General features: G+C 47.9%; 1 protein-coding gene across 10 annotated transcripts in view; it reads left to right on the forward strand.

Annotated features, from left to right (window-relative positions):
- LOC139249360 (zinc finger protein 239-like) overlaps positions 1-15,558 on the forward strand; it is a 32,866-nt gene that overhangs the window by 10,059 nt on the left and 7,249 nt on the right. For 3 of the 10 annotated variants that reach the window (XM_070872350.1, XM_070872352.1, XM_070872351.1), the window contains exon 3: positions 12,295-14,593. The exons of the other annotated variants lie outside the window; for them this stretch is intronic. In XM_070872350.1, coding sequence (XP_070728451.1) covers positions 12,644-13,318 — 675 coding nt within the window. In that variant the 5' untranslated portion in view covers positions 12,295-12,643 and the 3' untranslated portion in view covers positions 13,319-14,593. The remainder of the gene's footprint in view (positions 1-12,294; positions 14,594-15,558) is intronic. 10 annotated transcript variants of the gene reach the window in all.

Genomic DNA, 15,558 nt, shown 5'->3' on the forward strand with positions numbered 1-15,558 from the left:
ATAGAAACCAAAACTGCACACAGTATTCCAGGTGTGCCCTTACCAAAACCTTGTATAGCTGTAGCAAGACTTCCCTGTTGTTATACTCCATCCCCTTTGCAATAAAGGCCAAGATACCATTCGCCTTCCTGATCACTTGCTGTACCTGCCTACTATGCTTTTGTGTTTCGTGCACATGTACGCCCAGGTCCCGCTGCACTGTGGCACTTTGCAATCCTTCTCCATTTAAATAATAACTTGCTGTTTTATTTTTCCTTCCAAAGTGGATAACCGCACATTTTCCCACATTGTACTCCATCTGCCGAATTTTTGCCCACTCACCTAGCCTCTATGTCCTTCTGCAGATTTTTTGTGCCCCGGTCACACATTGCTTTTCCTCCCATCTTTGTATTGTCAGCAACCTTGGCTATGTTACACTCAGTCCCTTCTTCCAAGTCGTTAATATAGATTGTAAATAGTTGGGGTCCCAGCACTGATCCCTGCGGCACCCCACTAGTTACTGCTTGCTAACCAGAGAATGAACCATTTATCCCGACTCTCTGTTAGTTAGCCATCCTCTATCCATGCTAATATATTACACCCAACCCCGTGAACTTTTATCTTGTGCAGTAACCTTTTATGTAGCACCTTGTCAACTTATCTATTTTGTTACAAATGCTACGTGCATTTAGACACAGTGCCTTTAAGTTTGTTTTTTTACCTTTAAATCCTGCTTATTTCCTATCTCCTTCAAACTCACTTTCTTTATTTTTGCTTTCTAATTCCAGCTTTACTCCTCTCCCTACTGAATCTATTTTCAGGTTCCCATCCCCCTGCCAAGCTAGTTTAAACCCTTCCTAACAGCACGAGCAAACCCACCCGCGAGGATATTGGTCCCTGCTATGTTGAGGTGCAACCCGTCCGACTTGTACAGGTCCCATCTCCCCTCAAAGCAGTCCCAATGCCTCAGGAAACTAAAGCCCTCCCACCTGCACCATCTCTCCAGCCATCTGCTCGATCCTCCTATTTCTGTACTCACTAGCTCGTGGCACCGGGAGTAATCCAGAGATTACTACCTTTTGAGGTCCTGCTTTTTAATCTCTCTCCTAGCTCCCTAAACTCTGCCTGCAGGACCTCATCCCTCTTCCTACCCATGTCATTGGTACCAATGTGGACCACGACCTCTGACTGTTCAACTCTCCCCCCAGAGTGTAGAGAGAGCTTTACTCTCCACATAACCTGTGGTGTACCTGTCTTGTGAGTGATTGATGGGATACTTGAGAGGGAGCTTTGCTCTGTATCTAACCCATGCTCTACCTGCCCTGTGAGCTTTGATGGGTTGGTGTAGGGGAAGCTTTCCTCTATATCTAACCCATATTCTACCTGCCTTAGTTGTGTCTGATGGGACAGTGTAGAGGGCGGTTTACCCTGTATCTAATCCGTGCTGTACCTGTTCTGGGAGTGTTTCAGGAGACAGTTAGAGGGAGCTTTAATCTGTACCTAACCCATGTTGTGCCTGCTCTGCGAGTGTTTGATGGATAATGTAGACGGAGATTTACTTTGTATCTAACCTGTGCTAAATTAGCAAGTTGTGAGGAGGACGCAAAGAATCTACAAAGGGATATAGAGAGGCTCAGTGAGTGGGCAAAACTTTGGCAGATGGAGTATAATGTGGGAAAATGTGTGGTTATCCACTTTGGTAGGAAAAATAAAACAGCAAGTTATTATTTAAATGGGGAGAGATTACAAAATGCGCCAGTACAGAGGGATCTGGGGGTCCTTGTACATTAAACACAAAAAGTTAGCATGCAGTTACAGCAATTAATTAGGAACGCAAATGGAATGTTATCCTTTATTGCAAGGGGGATGGAGTATAAAAGTGAGAAAGTCCTTCTGCAATTGTACAGGGCGTTGGTGAGACCACACCTGGAGTACTGCGTATAGTTTTGGTCTCCTTATTTAAGGAGGGTAAACTTGCACTGGAAGCAATTCAGAGAAGGTTCCCGAGGTTGATTACTGAGATAAAGGTGTTGTCATAAGAAGAAAGGTAAAGCAGGTGGGGCCTATACTCATTGGAGTTTAGAAGACTTAGAGGTGATCTTATTGAAACGTATAAGATACTGAGGGATTTGACAGGGTAGCTACAGAGAGGATGTTTCCCCTCGTGGGGTAATCTAGAATTAGGGGGCATAGTTTCAGAATAAGGGGTCACTCATTTAAAACTGAAATGAGGATGAACTTCTTAACTGAAGGACGTGAATCTTTGGGATTCTCTACCTCCGAGAGCTGTGGAGGCTGGGTCATTGAATGTATTTAAGATGGGGATAGAGAGATTTTTGAATGATTAGGGAGTCGAGGGTTATGGGGAGCGGGCAGGGAAGTGGAGTTGAGGCCAGGGTCAGATCAGCCATGATCTTATTGAATGGCAGAGCAGGCTCGAGGAGCCAAATGGCTTACTCCTGCTCCTATTTCTTATGTTTATACCTGCCTTGGGAGTGTTTAATGGAACAGTGCAAAGGAAGCTTTCCTCTATATCTAATCCAGGCTGTACCTGCCCTGAGAGTGTTTGATGGAACTGTGTAGAAGGAGATTTACTCTGTATCTAACCAGTACTGTACCTGTCCTGGGAGAGTCTGATGTGACAGTGTCGAGGGAGGTTTACTCTACCTAATCCGTGTTGTACCTGCCCTGGTGGGAGAGTGTAGACGGGGCTTTCCTCTGTATCTGACCCGTGCTATACCTGCCCTGAGAGTGTTTGATCAGGGTGTGTAGAAGGAGCCTTGCTCTTATCTATCCTATGCTATGCCTGCCCTGTGTGTGTTTGATGGGACAGTGTAGAGGGAGCTTTACTCTGTATCTAACCCGTGCTGTACCTGCCCTGGCATTGTTTGATAGGGGAGTATAGATGGAGCTTTACCCTCTGCCGAACCCATGCTATACCTGCCCTTGGAGTGTTTGTTGGCCGGTGTAGAAGAATCTTTTCTCTGTATCTAACCCGTACTGTACCTCCCCTGGGAGTGTTTGATGGGACGGGATCGAGGGAGCTTTACTCTGTATCTAACCCGTGCTGTGTGGGCCCTTGGAGTATTTGATGGGACAGTGAAGTGGGACCATTACTGTGTATTAAGACCCAAGGTTGCAAGCCATCAGGTCCAGGGGACTTTTCCATCTTGAGTCCCATTATTTTACTGAGCCCTATTTTTGTGATAGTGATTGCTTTAAGTTTCTCCCTCACTATAGCCCCTTGATTATCTATTATTGGGATGTTTTTAGTGTCTTCTACCGTGAAACCTGATACAGATTATTTGTTCAAAGTCTCTGCCATTTCCCTGTTCCCCATTATTAATTCCCCAGTCTCATTCTCTAAAGGACCAATGTTTACTTTAGCTACCCTATCCTTTTTACTTACCTGTAGAAGCTCATACTATCTTTTTTATATTACTTGCTAGTTTACTCTCATAATCTATCTTCCCTCTATTATTTCTTTAGTCATTTGCTGTTTTTTTTTAAAAATTGCCAATGCTCCGGCCTCCCACTGATCTTGGCCACTTTGTATGACATTGTTTTCAAATTGATACCATCCTTTACTTCCTTCGTTAGCCACGGATGGTTCTCCCTTCGCTTAAAGTCTTTCCTTCTCACTGAAATATATTTTTGTTGAGTTATGAAATATCTCCTTTATTGTCTGTCACTGCTTCTCAACTGTCTTACACTTTAATCTATTTTCCCAGTTGACTTAAGCCAACGTTTTTTTTTATACGTTCCCGGGATGTAGGCGTCGCTGGCAAGGCCAGCATTTATTGCCCATCCCTAATTGCCCTTGAGAAGATGGTGGTAAGCCACCTTCATGAACTGCTGCAGTCCGTGTGGTGATGGTAGTGCCACAGTGCTGTTAGGGAGGGAGTTCCAGGAATTTGACCTCGCGACGATGAAGGAATGGCGATATGCTTTCAAGTCAGGATGGTGTATGACTTGGAGGGGAACGTGGAGGTGGTGGTGTTCCCATGCGCTTGCTGCCCTTGTCCTTCTCGATGTTAGAGGTCGCGGGTTTGGGAGGTGCTGCCGAAGAAGCATTGGTGAGTTGCTGCAGTGCATCTTGTAGATGGTACACACTGCAGCCACGGTACGCCGGTGGTGGAGGGAGTGAATGTTTAAGGTGGTTGATGAGGTGCCAATCAAGCGGGCTGCTTTGTCCTGGATTGTGTCGAGCTTCTTGAGTGTTGGAGCTGCACTCATCCAGGCAAGTGGAGAGTATTCCATCACACTCCTGGCTTGTGCCTTGTAGATGGTGGAAAGGCTTTGGGGAGTCAGGAGATGACACACTTGCCGCAGAATACCCAGCCTCTGACCTGCTCTTGTTGCCACAGTATTTATTTGGCAGGTCCAGTTAAGTTTCTGGTCAATGGTGACCCCCAGGATGTTGATGGTAGGGGATTCGGCGATGGTAATGCCATTGAATGTTAAGGGGTGGTGGTTAGACTCTCACTTGTTGGATATAGTCATTGTCAGGCACTCGTGTGGCACGAATGTTACTTGCCACTTATCAGCCCAAGTCTGAATGTTGTCCAGGTCTTGCTGCAAGCGGGCATGGACTGCTCCATTATCTGAAGAGTTTCGAATGGAACTGAATATTGTGCAGTCATCAGCGAACATCCCCAGTTCTGCTTTCATACCTTTGTAGTCACCTTTATTTAGAATCAGGGCACTGGTTTGAGGTCTGACTTTCTCGCTCTCCAACTGAATTTGAAATTCAACCATGTTATGGTCACTTTTTCCTAGAGGATCCTTTACTATGAGATAATTTATTAATCTTGTCTCATTACACAGTACCAGATCTAAGATAGCCTGCTCCATGATTGGTTTCTTCAACTTACTGTTCAAGGAAACCATCCCGGATACACTCTTATAAACTCTTCCTCAAGTCTACCTTGGCCAATTTGATTTGTCTAATCAATATGAAGATTAAAGTCGCCCATGATTATTGCCGTACCTTTCTTACAAGCCTCCATTATTTCTTGATCTATACACCGTCCAACAGTGTAGCTACTGTTAGGGGGCCTATGGACTACGCCCACCAGTGACTTCTTCCCCTTATTATTTCTTATCTCCACTCAAACTGATTCTACATCTTGATCTTCTGAGCCAATATCATTTCTCACTACTGCACTGATCTCATCTTTTATTAACAGAGCTACCTCACCTTTTCCTTTCTGTCTATTCTTCTGAATTGTTTAATACCCCTGAATATTCAGTTCCCAGCCTTGGTCACCTTGCAACCACGTTTCTCTAATGGCTATCAGATCATACCCATTTGTATCTATTTGTGCCGTCAACTCATCTATCTTGTTACGAATATTATGTGCATACAGATAAAGAGCTTTTAATTTTGTTTTTTTACCATTTTTACCTGCTTTGACCCTACTTTCTGTTACACTCTTATTTTATACATTCTGTCCCTTCCTGTCACAGTCTGGTTATCATTTCCCCCACCGCTACCCTGCTCTATTGCCTTCTCCATGCTCTTTGCCTTTTTAAATTTCTGCTCACCTGAACCCTCCCCCCACCCCCAGTACTGATGCCAGTGCCCCATGAACCGAAACCCATTTCTCCCACACCAGTCTTTGAGCCACACAGGCAACACAGCCTTCAGGACTCACGCTCTTGGCTACAGAGAACAGTATCTATCCCCCTAACTGTACTCTTTCCTACCACTACAACATTTATTTTTAGTCCCCCCACTTGAATGGCCTGCTGTATCACGGCACTGTGGTCAGTTTGCTCATCCTCCCTGCAGCCCCTGCCCTCGTCCAAACAAGGAACAAGAATCTCGTACCTGTTGGACAATTGCAAGGGCTTTGGCTCCTCCACCACTACCTCCTGGGTCATAAGAACATAAGAATTAGGGACAGGAGTAGGCCATCTAGCCACTCGAGCCTGCTCCGCCATTCAATAAGATCATGGCTGATCTGGCCATGGACTCTGCTCCACTTACCCGCTCTCTCCCCATAACCCTTAATTCCCTTATTGGTTAAAAATCTATCTATCTGTGACTTGAATACATTCAATGAGCTAGCCTCAACTGCTTCCTTGGGCAGAGAATTCCACAGATTCACAACCCTCTGGGAGAAGAAATTCCTTCTCAACTCGGTTTTAAATTGGCTCCCCCGTATTTTGAGGCTGTGCCCCCTAGTTCTAGCCTCCCCTACCAGTGGAAACAACCTCTCTGCCTCTATCTTGTCTATCCCTTTCATGATTTTAAATGTTTCTATAAGATCACCCCTCATCCTTCTGAACTCCAATGAGTAAAGACCCAGTCTACTCAATCTATCATCATAAGGTAACCCCCTCATCTCTGGAATCAGCCTAGTGAATCATCTCTGTACCCCCTCCAAAGCCAGTATATCCTTCCTTAAGTAAGGTGACCAAAACTGCACGCAGTACTCCAGGTGCGGCCTCACCAATACCCTGTACAGTTGCAGCAGGACCTCCCTGCTTTTGCACTCCATCCCTCTCGCAATGAAGGCCAACATTCCATTCGCCTTCCTGATTACCTGCTGCACCTGCAAACTAACTTTTTGGGATTCATGCACAAGGAATCCGTACCTCCACGGCCGAGGCTTTATGTGGCGGTCGGAAGAGAGGGCTGTGGCTGGTGAGGTGACCAGGGTCAGGGACCTGCTCGATGGCGGAGGAGCGGGCTGGATGGCGCCAGACACGCTGGCGCGGCGCCTAAATTCTGCCAACGTCCGCCACGCGGCCGATGCCATCGAGTCGCTAAAAACAGCTCTGGGCCCTGACTCCGTTAGGTGCATCGAGGAGGCTCAAGCACGTGGGGAGATCCCGTCCGAACTGACCCCCGTCCGGACGGAATTCCTCATCGGCGCCAAACCCCGGAACCTCCCTCGGGGGCCGGCGCCTCACAACTTGAGCCGCCTCGGGGAAATCCCCTCCGTGCCTTTCAGTTCCGCGCGGAGGGGTTTCCTGTACGGGCTGCTCCTGCACACCCTCAACTTTGCCATCCTCGCCGGCCGTCCGGACACGCCATGGCGTACCATCTTGCCGTCCGGAGGAGGCGGGGGTCCCCGATGGAGGGCACTCTACGCAGGGGTCCTCCCACTATTCATCGGGGACTTGGCCTGGAGGGTGGTGCACGGAGCAGTGCCGTGCAACAAATTTTTAAGCCGGTTCACGGACTCCCAGGCCGCCTGCAATTTCTGCAGTCTGGAGGAGTCCGTGTTCCATGTTTTTATTGAATGCACAAGGTTGCAGCCCCTGTTCCACTATTTGAAGGGGCTGCTCCTGAAATTCTGGCTGCACTTCAGTCCCACTCTCCTGATCTTTGGGCACCCTGTGCGGAGGGGAGCGGGTAGGTCCGAAGGCCTCCTCGTAGGACTGCTCCTGGGCACGGCCAAGGGTGCCATCAGCCGGTCCAGGCAGCGGGCGGTCGAGGGGGTCGTTCAACCTGACTGCCTGCCTCTCTTCCGCTCTTACATCCGGTCCAGGGTGTCCTTGGAGATGGAGCACGCGGTGTCCACCGGTACGCTCGCGGCCTTCCGCGAGAGGTGGGCACCGGAGGGACTGGAGTGCATCATCACGCCCGGCAACCAAATTTTAATTTGATTTTACGTTTTTAAGTTTAATTTGTTTTAATTGCCGGTGCTTTTAGTGTCCCCCTTCCCTTTTATAGGGGGCACTGGAAAAATTTGATTTTAGCGCCCCAAAAAAAAAACCAAAAAACAAAAAAAAAAAGGGGCCTTGAAAATGTCTGGAGTGTCACCCAGGTCGGGTGGCACCGTTTAATGTTTTTATGTTTTGCAGGTAAACTCAAAAGAGTTTCATGCACAAGGACCCCCAGGTCCCTCTGCATCTCAGCATGTTATAATTTCTCCCCATTCAAATAATATTCCATTTGACTTTTTTTTCCCCAAGGTGGATGACCTCACACTTTCCGACATTGTATTCCATCTGCCAAACCTTCGCCTATTCGCTTAACCTATCCACATCTCTTTGCAGCCTCTCTGTGTCCTCTACACAACCCGCTTTCCCACTAATCTTAGTGTCATCTGCAAATTTTGTTACACTACACTCTGTCCCCTCTTCCAGGTCATCTATGTATATTGTAAGCAGTTGTGGTCCCAGCACTGATCCCTGTGGCACACCACTAACCACCGATTTCCAACCCGAAAAGGACCCATTTATCTGTTCGCCAGCCAATTCTCGATCCATTCTAATACATTTCCTCTGACTCCGCGTACCTCTATCTTCTGCAGTAACCTTTTGTGTGGCACCTTATCGAATGCCATTTGGAAATCTAAATACACCATATCCATTGGTACACCTCTATCCACCATGCTCGTTATATCCTCAAAGAATTCCAGTAAATTAGTTAAACATGATTTCCCCTTCATGAATCCATGCTGCGTCTGCTTGATTGCACTATTCCTTTCGAGATGTCCCGCTATTTCTTCCTTAATGATAGCTTCAAGCATTTTCCCCACTACAGATGTTAAACTAACTGGCCCCCACAGCTGCCTCGCATGTAGTCACACCCTCCTGTCCCTGACCACAGACCAAATTTGAATTAATTAATCTAAGAGGTGTGACTGCCTCCTGGAACACAGGGTCCAGGTAAGTCTCCCCCTCCCTGATGTGTCGCAGTGTCTGCAGCTCAGACTCCAGCTCATCAACGCGGAGCCGAAGTTCCTCGAGCAGCCAACACTTACTGCAGATGTGGTCGCCTTGGACCTCAATGGGGTCAACCAGCTCCCACATGCAGCAGCAGTAACACATCGCTGCCCTGCCATCTCGAATAGATTTAATTAAGTTTTCACGTTTTGAAAGTTTAGATTTTTAATCCCAGCTCTTAATTTAAACCAATGCCCAAGAAAGGAGGGAGAGAGAAAACAGGGAATTATAGACCGGTCAGCCTGACATCGGTAGTGGGTAAAATGATGGAATCAATTATTAAGGATGTCATAGCAGTGCATTTGGAAAGAGGTAATATGATGGGTCCAAGTCAGCATGGATTTGTGAAAGGGAAATCATGCTTGACAAATCTTCTGGAATTTTTTGAGGATGTTTCCAGTAGAGTGGACAAGGGAGAACCAGCTGATGTGGTATATTTGGACTTTCAGAAGGCTTTCGACAAGGTCCCACACAAGAGATTAATGTGCAAAGTTAAAGCACATGGGATTGGGGGTAGTGTGCTGACATGGATTGAGAACTGGTTGTCAGACAGGAAGCAAAGAGTAGGAGTAAATGGGGACTTTTCAGAATGGCAGGGAGTGACTAGTGGGGTACCGCAAGGTTCTGTGCTGGGGCCCCAGCTGTTTACACTGTACATTAATGATTTAGACGAGGGGATTAAATGTAGTATCTCCAAATTTGCGGATGACACTAAGTTGGGTGGCAGTGTGAGCTGCGAGGAGGATGCTATGAGGCTGCAGAGTGACTTGGATAGGTTAGGTGAGTGGGCAAATGCATGGCAGATGAAGTATAATGTGGATAAATGTGAGGTTATCCACTTTGGTGGTAAAAACAGAGAGACAGACTATTATCTGAATGGTGACAGATTAGGAAAAGGGGAGGTGCAAAGAGACCTGGGTGTCATGGTACATCAGTCATTGAAGGTTGGCATGCAGGTACAGCAGGCGGTTAGGAAAGCAAATGGCATGTTGGCCTTCATAGTGAGGGGATTTGAGTACAGGGGCAGGGAGGTGTTGCTACAATTGTACAGGGCCTTGGTGAGGCCACACCTGGAGTATTGTGTACAGTTTTGGTCTCCTAACCTGAGGAAGGACATTCTTTCTATTGAGGGAGTGCAGCGAAGGTTCACCAGACTGATTCCCGGGATGGCGGGACTGACCTATCAAGAAAGACTGGATCAACTGGGCTTGTATTCACTGGAGTTCAGAAGAATGAGAGGGGACCTCATAGAAACGTTTAAAATTCTGACGGGGTTAGACAGGTTAGATGCAGGAAGAATGTTCCCAATGTTGGGGAAGTCCAGAACCAAGGGACACAGTCTAAGGATAAGGGGGAAGCCATTTAGGACCGAGATGAGGAGGAATTTCTTCACCCAGAGAGTGGTGAACCTGTGGAATTCTCTACCACAGAAAGTTGTTGAGGCCAATTCACTAAATATATTCAAAAAGGAGTTAGATGAAGTCCTTACTACCAGGGGAATCAAGGGGTATGGTGAGAAAGCAGGAATAGGGTACTGAAGTTGCATGTTCAGCCATGAACTCATTGAATGGCGGTGCAGGCTAGAAGGGCAAAATGGCCTACTCCTGCACCTATTTTCTATGTTTCTAAAAGAGAGAAAAACTGACCAATCAATCACTTCCCTGCTTTCCTGTGACCTCACACTTTGAATCTTTTTACTTCTTACCCTCCCAGGTCACTTGGTGCTGTTTCGGCTGTCTGCTCGGCTGACTCACGCCCTTTGTAGGCTTACCGCTGCTCCCACTCTCGGGCCCTTTCCGAAGTCCCGCTGCTCGGCTGACTCACACTCTTTGTAGGCTTACCGCTGCTCCCACTCTCGAGCCCTTTCCGAAGGGATGGGCGCAAGTAGGTTTTTCCCCCTCGTGTTGGTTCTCTCACCACCTGCTGCAGGCCCAGTCTGACAGCTATATCCTTCAGGACTCGGCCAGCTCGGTCAGTAGTGGTGCTGCTGAGCCAGTCTTGATGGACATTGATGTCCCCCACGCAGAGTACATTCTGTGCACCTTGCTACTCTCAGTGCTTCTTCCACGTGGTGTTAAACATGGAGGAGCACTGATTCATCAGCTGAGGGAGGGCGGTGGGTGGTAATCAGAAGGAGGTTTCCTTGCCCATGCTTGACCTCGAGCCATGAGACTTCATGGGATCCGGAGTCAATGTTGAGGACTCCCAGGGCCACCCTCCCGACTGTATACTACTGTGCTGCCACCCCTGGTGGGTCTGTCCTGACGGTGGGACAGGACATACCCAGGGATGGTGATGGAGGAGTCTGGGACATTGGTTGAAAGGTATGATTCTGTGAGTATGACGATGTCAAGCTGTTGCTTGACTAGTCTGGGACATCTCTCCCAATTTTGGCACAAGTCCCCAGATGTTGGTGGGAAAGACTGGGCTGGGTGTCCCGTTGTCGTGTCCGTAACCGGGCGGAGCTCGATGCCGGGTGGTCAGTCCGGTTTTATTCTTATTATTGATTTTCGTAGCGGTGGATCAATTGATGAATCAGTATGGTCTTGAATGGCGGAGCAGGGTCGAGGAGCCAAATGGCCTACTCCTGCTTCTAATTCTTATGTGTTTATATCTTAGCCCAGATCATTTCTCTATATTAAGAGCAATGGTCCCAACACTGACCCTGGGGAACACCACTGTTTACATCCCTCCAGTCTGAAGAACATCCATTAACCACTACTCTCTGTTTTCTGTCCTTTACCCAACTTCCTCTCCACGCGGCCCCACTCCCTTTAATACTGTGAGCCTTAATTTGATCAACAAGCCTCCTGTCCGGCACCTTATCAAACACCTTTTGACAATCCATCTACACAACATTCCCTGCATTTCCTTTCTCACTGCACTGTGTTATTTCCTGCAATAATCCCTGCTGTCTGTCCTGAATCAACCCATTTCACCACCAAATGTTGCAAAGTTTACTTCTGTAGCCAGAATCCCCCGCGCAGGGGTAAAGTGCTCTATCAATGACAACAGGAGCCCAGACGTGGGACCGTGCTGTGCTCTGAGCAGGCGCAGTGTCAGTGGTGGAGGTGGTCTGAGGCGGAAGAGACGTTCCGCGAGTCGGTAGGAGCTTGTGGGCTCAGCGGAGGAATTGGACCCCTGGGTGGGCTGGGCAGCTTCATAAATACCTGGTGTTGGCCTCAGGCCCCGAATACGAGCCCACAGGCCCCATGTTTGACCCGCGGTGATAGACTCGACCGCTCGGGGTAACTAGCCAAATTCTTGGACAGGATCAGGGTGCCTGCGCGGCCATCTTGCTACAGGAGCAGAGGGTGGGCGGGGCTTTAGAGTCCCAGTGACCAGAAGAGAAACTCATTCCTCATTTATTCTCAGTCTGCACACTAGGAATGTAGAACTGAACTCAACCAGAGAAGAGGGAGTGAGAAAACAGCAGATGGAAGAAAGAAATGATGGAGATGGTGCGATGACTTTGGATTTCAGCAGCAGGAGGAGGGAGAGTGTGTGGGACGGGAATTTACAGCTTTGGGGGAACAAGAGAGGAAAGAATGTTCCGTAGAAACTAGGATTGTCTGTCCTCAATTTCTATCCTGCACTTCCAGTGCTGACTTTTGTAAACTCCTTTTACAGGATATTAGAAAAGGAGGATTTGCAGACGGGAAACTCCAACCAATCATATCGAGATCTGACAGAGTCACTCGATTCACCTGTATATCATCAGCCTTTGAATGTGGAAGGAGAAACATTTGTCTGTTCTGTTTGTGGGAAAAGATTTTCAACATTAGTGTGACTGCTAAAGCACTGAGACACAGACACCCGAGTGTTCCAGTGCACTGACTGTGGAAAGAGCTTTAACCAGTTACACAACCTGAAAAAACATCGCACTATTCACAGCGGGGAGAAACCGTACACGTGCTCTGTGTGTGGTTGAGGCTTCAACTGATCATCCAACCTGGAGAGACACAAGGACACCCACACCATGGAGAAACCGTGGAAATGTGGGGATTGTGGGAAGGGATTCAATTGTCCCTCTGAGCTGGAAACTCATCGCTGCAGTCACAACGGAGAGAGGCTGTTCACCTGCCTCGTGTGTGGGAAAGGATTCACTTATTCATCCAGCCTGCTGGTACATGAGCGAATTCACATTGGGGAGAAGCCGTTCACCTGCCCCGTGTGTGAGAAGGGCTTCACTCAGTCATCCAACCTGCGGACACACCAACTCACTCACACTGGGGAGAGGCCATTCATCTGTTCCGAGTGTGGGAAGGGATTCACTTGTTTATCCAACCTGCTGAGACACCAACGCATTCACACTGGGGAGAGGCCGTTCATCTGCTCTGCGTGTGGGAAGGGATTCACTCGATCATGTGAGCTGCTGACACACCAACGCATTCACACTGGGGAGAGGCCGTTCATCTGTTCTGAATGTGGGAAGGGTTTCACTCGATCAACCCATCTGCTGACACACCAACGCATTCACACTGGGGAGAGGCCGTTCACCTGCTCCGTGTGTGGGAAGGGATTCACTCAATTATCCATCCTGCTGATACACCAACGCATTCACACTGGGGAGAGGCCGTTCACCTGCTCTGAGTGTGGGAAGGGGTTCACTCAGTCATCCAACCTGCTGAGACACCAGCGACTTCACAAGTGACTGCGGGGGTTGGACTCTGCTGTTATTGTTGCTGTTAATCACATCCTGGTCTGAACCATGTTCACTCAGACCGTTGGGGTTTGTTGCTGCTGGTGTAATTAATCCCTACAACTGGGCTGGAGTTTAATTTTCTGGATATCATCGAATGGTTACAGCAGAGAGGGAGGCCTTTCGGACCGTCGAGCCCGTGCTGGCTCTCTGCAAGAGCACTTCAGCTAGTCCCACTCCCTGCCCTTTCCCCGTAGCCCTGCACATGCTTTATTTCCGATACTTATCCAATTCACTTTTTGAAAGCCACGATTGAATCTGCCTCCACCAGCCTTTCAGGCTGTGCATTCCAGATCCTAACCACTCGCTGCGTAAAAAAAAAAATATTTTCTCATGTCGCCTTTGGTTCTTTTGCCGATCACCTTGAATCTGTGTCCTCTGGTTCTCCACCCTTCCGCCAATGGGAATATTTTCTCTCTACTCTGTCTAGACCCCTCATGATTTTATCAAATCTCCTCTCAACCTTCTCTGTTCTAAGAACAACCACCCCAGCTTCACCAGTCTATCCATGTAACTGAAGTCCCTCATCCCTGGAATCATTCTTGTAAATCTTTTCTGCACCCTCTGTCAAATAACTGTCAAATAAATCAGCTTTGTTTCCTACATACAGTGAGTCGATTCCTTGATTTCTCCATGGGGGAGACTAATTGATGTCCTGTTACCGATTGTTTCAGTTTTGAACCTTTTTTCCGTTGTTAAAGGAAGACTTGTATTTATAAAATGTTTTTCATGGCCTCTGTTTTAGTGAGGTTGATTGAGGGATAAATGTTAGCCAGGACACCAGAGATCTCTTCTTCGAAATAACGTCGTGGAATCTTTTACGCCCACTTGAGAGGTCAGATGGTTCTGATTCTTTTTTTATTCGTTCACAGGATGTGGGCATCGCTGGTAAGGCCAGCATTTATTGCCCATCCATAATTGCCCTTGAGAAGATGATGGAGAGCCACCTACTTGAACTGCTGCAGTCCATCTGGTGATGGTACTCCCATAGTACTGTTGGGGAGGAAGTTCCAGGATTTTGACCCAGCGATAATGAAAGAACGGCGATATGCTTCCAGATCAGGATGGTGTGTGACTTGGAGGGGAACGTGGAGGTGGTGGTGTTCCCATGCGCCTGCTGCCCTTGTCCTTCTTGGTGGTACAGGTCGTGGGTTTGGGAGGTGCTGCCGAAGAAGCCTTGGCGAGTTGCTGCAGTGCATCTTGTACCTGGTAAACACTGCAGCCACGGTACGTCAATGATGGAGGGAGTGAATGTTTAAGGTGGTGGATGGGGTGCCAATCAAGCAGGCTGCTTTGTACTGGATGGTGTCGAGCTTCTTGAGTGTTGTCACAGTTGCACCCATCCAGGCAAGTGGAGAGTATTCCATCACACTCCTGACTTGTGCCTTGTAGATGGTGGAAAGGCTTTGGCGAGTCAGGAGGTGAGACACTCGCCGTAGAATACCCAGCCTCTGACCTGCTCTTGTTGCCACAGTATTTATGTGGCTGGTCCAGTTAAGTTTCTGGTCAATGGTAACCCCGAGGATGTTGATGGTAGGAGATTCGGCGATGGTAATGCCATTGAATGTTATGGGACAGTGGTTAGACTCTCGCTTGTTGGAGATAGTCATTGCCTGGCACTTTTGTTCGTGAATGTTACTTGCCACTTATCAGCCCAAGCCTGAATGTTGCCCAGGTCTTGCTGTATAAAGGCATGAACTGCTCCATTATTTAAGTTGTGAATGGAACTGAACACTGTGCAGTCATCAGCAAACATCCCCACTTCTGACCTTATGAAGAAAGGAAGGTCATTGATGAAGCAACTGAAGATGGTTGGGCCTAGGACACTGCCCTGAGGAGCTCTTGCAGCAATATCCTGGGGCTGTTGATGATTGACCTCCAACCACCACAACCACCTTCCTTTGTGCTAGGTATGATTCCAGCCAGTGGAGAGTTTTCCCCCTGATTCCCATTGACTTCAGTTTTACTAGGGATCCTAGATGCCACACTCGGTCAAATGCTGCCTTGATGTCGAGGGTAGTCATTCTCACCTCACCTCTGGAATTCAGCTCTTTTGTCCATGTTTTGACCAAGGCTGTGATGAGGTCTGGAGCTAAGTGGTCCTGGTGGAACCCAAACTGGGTATCAGTGAGCAGGTTATTGGTGAGTAAGTGCAGCTTGATAGCACTGTTGACAACACCTTCCATCACTTT

Source organism: Pristiophorus japonicus, unplaced genomic scaffold (genome assembly GCF_044704955.1).
Source record: "Pristiophorus japonicus isolate sPriJap1 unplaced genomic scaffold, sPriJap1.hap1 HAP1_SCAFFOLD_308, whole genome shotgun sequence".
Lineage (NCBI taxonomy): Eukaryota > Metazoa > Chordata > Chondrichthyes > Pristiophoridae > Pristiophorus > Pristiophorus japonicus.